Source organism: Cololabis saira, chromosome 24 (genome assembly GCF_033807715.1).
Source record: "Cololabis saira isolate AMF1-May2022 chromosome 24, fColSai1.1, whole genome shotgun sequence".
Taxonomy (NCBI): domain Eukaryota; kingdom Metazoa; phylum Chordata; class Actinopteri; order Beloniformes; family Belonidae; genus Cololabis; species Cololabis saira.
This window is the reverse complement of record NC_084610.1, coordinates 3802440-3811251: the sequence shown is the minus strand read 5'-3', so window position 1 is coordinate 3811251 and position 8812 is coordinate 3802440. Positions and strand designations below refer to the sequence as shown.

Genomic DNA, 8812 nt, shown 5'->3' with positions numbered 1-8812 from the left:
AATACATTTATTCAAGGCCAAGCCACCCCATCTTGCCCTTTAAATTGAGAGCTGTGCAGTAGCACAGGTAAGCAGCAATATGGTTGTCTTTTACCCTGCTGCTTTGCTTTGTAATATACAACCATCAGGCCAACCTGTTACATATTCATATGTGATGAATGTTAAGCCAGATAGTCGTGTTCAGCCTATGGTTAAATAGCTTTGTTGATCATGCGTAATGTGGATACGTTTTGGCTCTGAGTGCATGAGTACGCGCATGAGTGTTATATTTCACTATGTTCGCTTCATTGGACATGCGTGTGGTTATGTTTTTGTGATTTTTTATTTTTTAGGACATGCATATGTAATGGTGATAAAATTCCTATTAATTCTGATTAACAAAGGCAAGGCTTGGAGTCATGATATTGTAACAGTAAAAAAAAAACTATCATAATCCATCACTTTGTAAAGAATGTTTAATCGTCGTTTTGCTCATCACTTGTTAAAGAATGTTTAATCGTTGTTTTGCTCACCGAACGGGTTCTGATTGGTTGTGCCTGCACTTACCTTTAGAGGGGAGACGCGGTGTTTGTTATTGAGCCAATACAGAACTGGACTCTGATTAACAAGCATCGTCTCTGTGTGTCTGTTTCACATCTTCCCCTTTACAGGTAAGAAATTGTGATTGTTTGGCACTTTGCACTGTTTTATATACTTTTTATTTGTAAGAATACAAACAACAGTTGAGATATAGTATAGTTGTAGTGACTTTGAGAGTGAGTTTAAGAGTGAGAGTGAGATTTTATTTACTGCTAACTTTTACTGGCTCGGCGTGCCTGCGTGTGTGTGGATACGTTATAGCTCTGATTGCATGAGTGTTATATTTCACTATGTTCGCTTCATTGGGTGTGTGGTTATTGTAATGATAGTACTCCTGACCACCAGAGGGCAGATTAACTACCATTCCTGCCTAGTTACTTATCCAGGTGTACTGATTATCCCTGTGTACAAACATTATATGATTGTGTCTCTGTAACATGTGCTGTGGTTCACAAGTGAATAAACAAACCTGAAGCAGAACCCAAGTTTCTTTATTTTCATGTTAAGAAACATTACATGGTATCAGGAATGATATTGTCATGGAAAGTGTTAAGCCGCCTGACGCTGTGAATTGGTCTGATAATGTGGACTACGAGTGGCGAATGTTCAAACAGCGTTTCAAGCTGTACCTGCAAGCTCTCGGATTGGTCACTAAACTGGACGCCCGGAAAATTGCACTGCTTCTTACCGTCGCTGGACCTCAAGCTTTGGAGGTATATAACACGTTTGTGTATGCCGAGGAGGAAGATGGAGATAAGTTTGACAACGCCATCGGCAAGTTTGATGAACATTGTTCACTAAAGAAAAATGAAACATTTGAGCGGGATGTGTTTCGCTCGCGCTATCAGCAGCCTGATGAGAGCGTGGATGTTTTTGTGACGGACTTAAAGTTGAAAGCAAGATTGTGCAATTATGGACTACTGCATGATTCCATGATCCGGGATCAGCTTGTGTTCGGGATTTGTGACAGAAAAGTAAGAGAGATATTGTTACGTGAGACTGATCTCACTCTGACAAGAGCCGTGAAGATATGCCAGGCCAGTGAATTAGCTCTGCAGCACGCTAAAACGTTTGGGGAACAAGACAAAGACAGTGCAGCCGTTGCCATGGTGTCGGGACCGTCTGGACGGACACAAAGACAGAAAACGGGGCAGGCGAAACAGCAAAAAGGTACAGAGACTTATAATTGTAAAAGATGCGGCACTCGTCATGCACCAATTCAATTCAATTAAATTTTATTTATATAGCGTCTAATACAACAGAGTTGTCTCTAGACGCTTTCCCGAGACCCATACCCAGAACATGACCCCCGAGCAGTTATTACATAAACAATGGCAGGTAAAAACTCCCCTAGTGGGAGAAAAACCTTAAGCCAAACAGTGGCAAGGAAAAACTCCCCTTTAGGAGGGAAGAAACCTTGAGCAGTACCAGGCTCGTAAGGGGGGACCCTCCTGCCGAAGGCCAGACTGGGGGGGTCGGGACGTCAACAGCACAGCAGGCAGGTGGAAGCAGCAACGGGATGACCAGGGGTGGGGACCGCAGGCCAGCACACAGCTCCCGAAGCTCCGGCCCAATCATCAAGTCCCAGGTTGGGGTGCAGGGTCGGGGAAAGGTTGAAAAGGGGCAGGGCCAGGGAGAGGAGGCCAAGAGAATGCCCCGCATACAGGAAAATTTGCAACAAGTGTAAAGGACAGAATCATTATGCCAAGCAATGTTTTTCGAAGGGGAAACAAAGCAGGGCTGCACGTGTTCATGCTGTGGAAGAAACTGATCTCTCGGACTCGTTCTTTGTTGGCATGGTGATGCAGGAGGAGTCCACACATGCACCTGAGCCCTCACAGGCACCTGAAGGGGAGTGGACAGGTGTGAGTGCATTTGAGCGGCCCAAGTGGACAGCACCACTGCATGTAAATGGAGCTGTCATTCTTCCCAAACTGGACACAGGAGCACAAGCTAATCTGGTGAATGTGTTGGACATCAAAGCCATGAAGGTAAAGTCCCACATACATCCAAATGCAAAACCTCTTAAAGCATATAATGGTCAGCTCATTGAGAACAAAGGCACCTGCAGACTTAAGGTTAAAGTCAAAGGAAAGGAACACAATGTTATGACTCATTGCTTGGTGACGAAGCATGTGAACGGCTGGGCCTAGTCAAGAGAGTGTATTGTATCGATGCACAGGACAGTGTAAAGACAATCTTGGATCAGTATCCAGACATCTTCGAGGGGTTTGGTGTTTTGCCATTCACCTACAAGATTCAACTTAAGGATGATGCACAGCCAGTATTTCATGCTCCCAGGCGGGTTCCGGCTCCACTAAGAGAGAAGCTAAAACAAGAACTTGACCGAATGGAGTCACTGGGAGTAATAAAGAAGGTCGAGCTGCCCACCGAGTGGGTGAATTCAATGGTGTGTGTTAAAAAGCCAACTGGAGCCCTACGTGTGTGCATGGATCCAAAAGATTTGAATGCCAACATAAAGAGAGAACATTATCAGATTCCAACGAGAGAGGAGATCATAAGTGAAATGGCTGTTGCAAAATTCTTCAGTAAGTTGGATGCATCCCAGGGCTTTTGGCAGATAAAACTGCATGAAGATAGCACAATGTACAGTACTGTACATTCAATACACTGTTTGGCCGTTACTGTTTCCAAAGGATGCCTTTTGGAATTTCCTCTGCTCCTGAAGTGTTCCACAGAAGCATGGAGCACATCATAGAGGGCATTGATGGAGTAAGGGTGTGTTTGGATGACCTCATACTGTGGGGATCCACACTGGAGCAGCATAATGAAAGACTCATCAAGGTGCTAAAAAACATACAGAAATATGGGCTAAAGCTGAACCGAGCCAAATGTCAGTTTGGTGTGAATGAGATCACTTTTCTGGGAGACAAGCTGTCAAGAGCAGGTGTGGAGCCAGAGAAAAGTAAAGTAAATGCAATACTGGAGATGCCCAGGCCTGAAGATAAACAAGGTGTGTTGAGAGTGCTTGAAATGATCAATTTTGTTGGAAAATTCATACCAAACCTGTCCTCCAAAACTGTACACCTGAGACAGCTGCTGCATGATGGAAGGGAGTTCAAGTGGACTAATAAGCATGAGGAAGAAGGGGCACAGCTGAAAACCTTTCTCACAACAGGGCCAGTGCTGACATTCTTTGATCCATCTAAGAAGATTAAAATATCCACTGAGATAAGATAAGATAAAAAATCCTTTAATAGTCCCTCAGAGGGGAAATTTCCAACTATGTCTATAGCCTGCCAAAGTTTGTAGCAGAAACAGACCATAAGCCATTAATATCCATTATCAAGAATTATCTCAGCGAAATGTCACCAAGAATTCAAAGACTGACGATGAAGTTATAACGCTATGATTTTGACTATATATATATATATATATATATATATATATATATATATATATATATATATATACAGGGCTGCACATAATTATTTTGGTCTGGTGCTCAGAGGAGCCCCTGGATATGTGACTTGGGCCTCCAAAAACGCGGTGACCCGTCTCGCCGGATCGATAAAAGAAGGATGCAGGAATAAGTTATAGGCAAAACGATATTTATTCACTTATAAAGATGAATGGCTCAATATGGTCCTTTACAAAGTTAATTTATTTCAATGATTCAACTAGAATATGGTGTAAAAGTTAATTTATTTCAATAATTCAACTAGAAAATGGTGTAAAAGTTAATTTATTTCAATAATTCAACTAGAATATGGTGTAAAAGTTAATTTATTTCAATAATTCAACTAGAATATGGTGTAAAAGTTAATTTATTTCAATAATTCAACTAGAATATGGTGTAAAAGTTAATTTATTTCAATAATTCAACTAGAATATGGTGTAAAAGTTAATCTATTTCAATAATTCAACTTAAAAGGGGAAACTAATATATTACCTAGTCTTATTACATGCAAAGTAAGATATGTTAAACCTTTATTTGTTATAATTTTGATGATGGAATTGTTTATTGATTTCATAAAATATTCTCTAATTTATTTTTTATTTGGGGTTTTCATAACTGCTGCACGCAGTGAAGGACGCTGGCTGATTTATGGTTCCGCGTTGCACCAACGCAGAGTTTACGGGGTAGGATACGCGGGAGCGCGAACGTACGGTGCGCGTCGCCGCGTAACATCATGCAGCCACTTCTCGGCAAACACGTTTTCTGTTTCTATCCACGGGTAGTGGTTCAGTTTGGCGTCTCTTTGTAGTTGGTGGTGGTGGAACGCACAAATTATTACTTAATGGCGCTTGTTTCTTGGACATTTTGACGAGACGTGTCGGAGTTTGTTCAGTAAAACTGATCCTTACCTCTCTCCCTGCGCAACCCACCGCAGCAACGGACGCGCTGTGATTGGCCAGCCCAGTACAAACTTTGAGTGGCAGTTCTGGGGAAAAGCTCTCCCAATAGATTTTTTTAATATTAGTATTCTGGTCCGGCCACAACCAATAATATGAGCCCCAGCTGGTGGTACGCAAAAGCGCTTTCCAGCACAAGATTCACAGCGCACTGTGGATTTTGACAGCGCATGCGCTCTGGCGGCCCACTTATGTGCAGCCCTGTATATATATATATATATACACACATATATCCACCGCCGTGGGTTCCCTGGCTGCCTCTTCCCATGGTTGTGGGGGCTCCACCCGGGCTTACCTCTGTCGCCTGCCGGGAGGGGGTTTCCTCTGGCCCTCTGTGGGCGGCTGGGTTCGGGTTTCTTCCTTGTCGGCTTCTGGGGCCTTGTGTACAAAACGTACAGTGCACAAAAAACGTGCGTACGCCACTTTCTACGCTCACGGTCGGATGTGCGAAACGTGATTTGAACGTAGAAAGTTGTGGCTGGCGTACGCACTTTTCTGAGGTTTTGTCCGTTGGCGAAACTCACTGGTGATGTAGTGAAGTGCAGAATATGGGGAAACGTGACGTCAACAATAAGTTCACGACCACATGAAGGACACAACAGTCCCCACATCACCAGATAAATTACACAAGAGTGGAGCTGCAACAATCTCACAATCAACCACATGATTTGAACAAACAACTAAAGGCAGGAGCTCAACGATGGAACCCGGCACAGTCAATCATCTGCCGGGTCGCAAATATTTTGCAGAGACAGCTCTGCCTGAGCTGTACATAAAAGTGAGAGAAGAGCTGGCCGGTCATCTCACAAATGTGACCCATTTCTCAACAACTGCCGATATGTGGAGCAGCAGAACGTGTGAGCCATACCTCAGTTTGACGATCCACTACATTGACAATCTGGAGTTAAAAAGCAAGTGCCTTCAGACGAGCTTTCTGCCTGAGGATCACACTGGCGAGATCATCGCACAAGGTCTGCAAGATGCTCTCATATCATGGAGCTTAAATGAAGCTCATCAGGTGTGCATCACCACCGATAAGGGTGCTAACATTATCAAAGCTGTGAGCCTGAACCGGTGGACACGTCTACAGTGTTTTGGCCATCGCCTGCATCTCGCAATTGGTGAGTGTTTACCCGTGATAAAATAGTAATCATATTTATTATGAGCAATGTTGTAACAGCATGGTCATAACACAGAGAACGTAATAATGTTATATCTATGCAATTAAAGTGTGTGTGTGTGTGTGTGTGTGTGTGTGTGTGTGTGTGTGTGTGTGTGTGTGTGTGTGTGTGTGTGTGTGTGTGTGTGTGTGTATGTGAGAATGTGGGAGTGAGTGAGTGTGATTTTTCAAAAAAGTACATTACTGTGTGTCTTAGCTGAGGCACCCAAGAGTTTTTATATATATTGTCTTACATGTCATTTTTTTCTTTTTCTGCGTTAATGTGTCAGTAGAGTAGACTGCTCTTTATAGTGCATTTTTTATATTTTGAAACTTCTTCACTTCACATCTTCACTTCTACACATTACTGTATAAAAAAAGAATTACCAAAATTAGTTTTGGTGTTAGGCTGAGTGGATATCTTCACAATTACTATAACATTTTAAATTATTCTAACATTTTTAATTTTTGTTTTCATTCTCAGAGAGAAGCATGAAGGACCCCCGTATTGACCGTGCTGTTGCTGTGTGTAAGAAGGTGGTGAGCAGCTTCTCTTTCAGTTGGAAGAGGAGGAGAGACCTGGCCACAGCGCAGCAAAAGCTGAATCTCCCTGCACACCAGCTGATCAGTGAGTCTCCTACCAGGTGGGGATCCCGAGAGAAGATGATAGAGCGGGTGCTGGAGCAGGAGAAGGCCATTTCTCAAGTCTTAGCTGCAGACAAAAAAACCCGGCATCTCGTTCTCACGTGGCAAGACCTGGAAGTCCTAGAGTCAGTGCACAAGGCTCTCAAACCCCTCCTGGAATTCACTGACGCTCTATCCGGTGAGAGCTATGTCACAGTGTCTTATGTTAAGCCTGTGCTCCATCTCTTCCATTCCAGCCTCTTGGCAAGTCAGGAGGATGACACTCCACTGACTCAGTCTATCAAAGCCTCCATCCTTGATTACATGAGGGAGAAGTATTCTGATCCTTCCACTAACAACCTGCTGGACATGGCAGGCTTAGTGGATCCTAGGTTCAAGATAACATACTGCACAGGAGAAAAGGTGGAGGACATCAAGAGCAGAGCCATAACTGAGATGGAGGCAATGCTGTCCAAGTCTGATCAGGGACTGTCTCAAGATGCAACAGTATCACACCCAGCTCAGCCACCAAGGAACAAATCCCTTGGTAGCTTCTTTAAAACTGCAGCAACACCCTCTGCCACAATATCACAGAGAGAGCGGATTGAGAAAGAGTTGTCTGCCTACTTGCAGTCTGAGATTGTTGACAGTGAAGCAAATCCATTGCAGTGGTGGAACAACCATGAGGAAATGTTCCCAAACCTGAAGAATGTGGCAAAAAAGTATCTGTGTGTGCCCGCCACCAGTTCCCCATCGGAAAGGGTATTTAGTACCAGTGGGAATATAGTTACATGCCATCGAGCATCTCTCAAACCAGACGCTGTTGATAGGCTTGTGTTTTTGGCACAAAACCTCTAAACAACCTGGTACTCATTGGTTTTTGTCACAAAGGCAGAACACACCAGGCACAAAATACAACTAAATATTTTTTTTTACTTTTTATTTGTGCCTTATATTTCATACAGAAGAAACCAAAACTAAAGCTGTGAACCTTTCAAAAATGAACCTCATTCACCTTTTGTGAATTCTTTGTTTAGGCATTGTGGCTGCTACCATAGGATTGTGATTCTTAAATACATTTTCTTTTTCACCATTTTATTTCCTATTATGCAGCTATTTTTTATTTTACCGATTTTGAAATTACCTGTGTGATATCCTGCACAAAAGTGCATTATATATTTATTTTAAAATATCCTAGTGGCATTATGCACAAGTGAACTTTAATTTAGTGTTGTTTTGAAATGTCATCTTAGGGACATCATGCACAAAAGTGCATTATTTATTTCTTTTAAAATATCCTAGTGGCATTATACAAGTTAACTTTAATTTAGTGTTGTTTTGAAATGTCATCTTAGGGACATCATGCACAAAAAGGCACTTTATTTGTTTTAAAATATTGTAGTGGCATTAAGTACAAAAGTGTACTTTAATTTTGTTTTGAAATGCCATGTTAGTTACAGCATGCACAAAAGTGCACTAATGTCTTGTTTTGAAATGTTGTCTGTGTGACAATCTGTTTTTTTGTTTTGAAATGACAATTTTTATGTTGTGCCACCCCTTACTTAGTAGCTTTTTTAATAAATACAGTTTTGGTAAACTTGAATTATTTGTGATTTCCCCCTTTTTGCATGAATGTTTAAAATTACCATATAATAATGCAAAATGAACAAGAATGTTTCAATGTAGACATAGAATCATCATACTGGTTTTATTGTATGCATCAAAGTGTTAATTCAAGGCAAAGGCCAAATATCGAGATATATATCATGTATCGTGACATGGCCTAAAAATATCGAGATATTAATAAAAGGCCATATCGCCCAGCCCTACTCAGTAATTTTCCGTCTACCTTCAGTCCCTGGTTCATCAATGGCGACTCCAATCTGATGCATCAGATCACACGACCTGCTGGTCCAGGACTAAGACTGGACCATCAGCTGGTTTAGTCTGGACCTGCTGGTCCAGGACTAAGACTGGACCATCAGCTGGTTTAGTCTGGACCTGCTGGTCCAGGACTAAGACTGGACCATCAGCTGGTTTAGTCTGGATCTGCTGGTCCAGGACTAAGACTGG

General features: G+C 42.3%; 1 protein-coding gene across 1 annotated transcript; it reads left to right on the top strand.

Moving 5' to 3' along the window:
- The first annotated feature begins 5444 nt into the window (after positions 1-5444).
- Positions 5445-8303, top strand: LOC133425158 (E3 SUMO-protein ligase ZBED1-like). Its single transcript, XM_061715838.1, has 2 exons — positions 5445-6077; positions 6600-8303. The coding sequence occupies exons 1-2, from the start codon at positions 5657-5659 to the stop codon at positions 7595-7597; spliced, it is 1419 nt and encodes a 472-aa protein (XP_061571822.1). The 5' UTR covers positions 5445-5656; the 3' UTR covers positions 7598-8303.
- Positions 8304-8812: the final 509 nt, after the last annotated feature.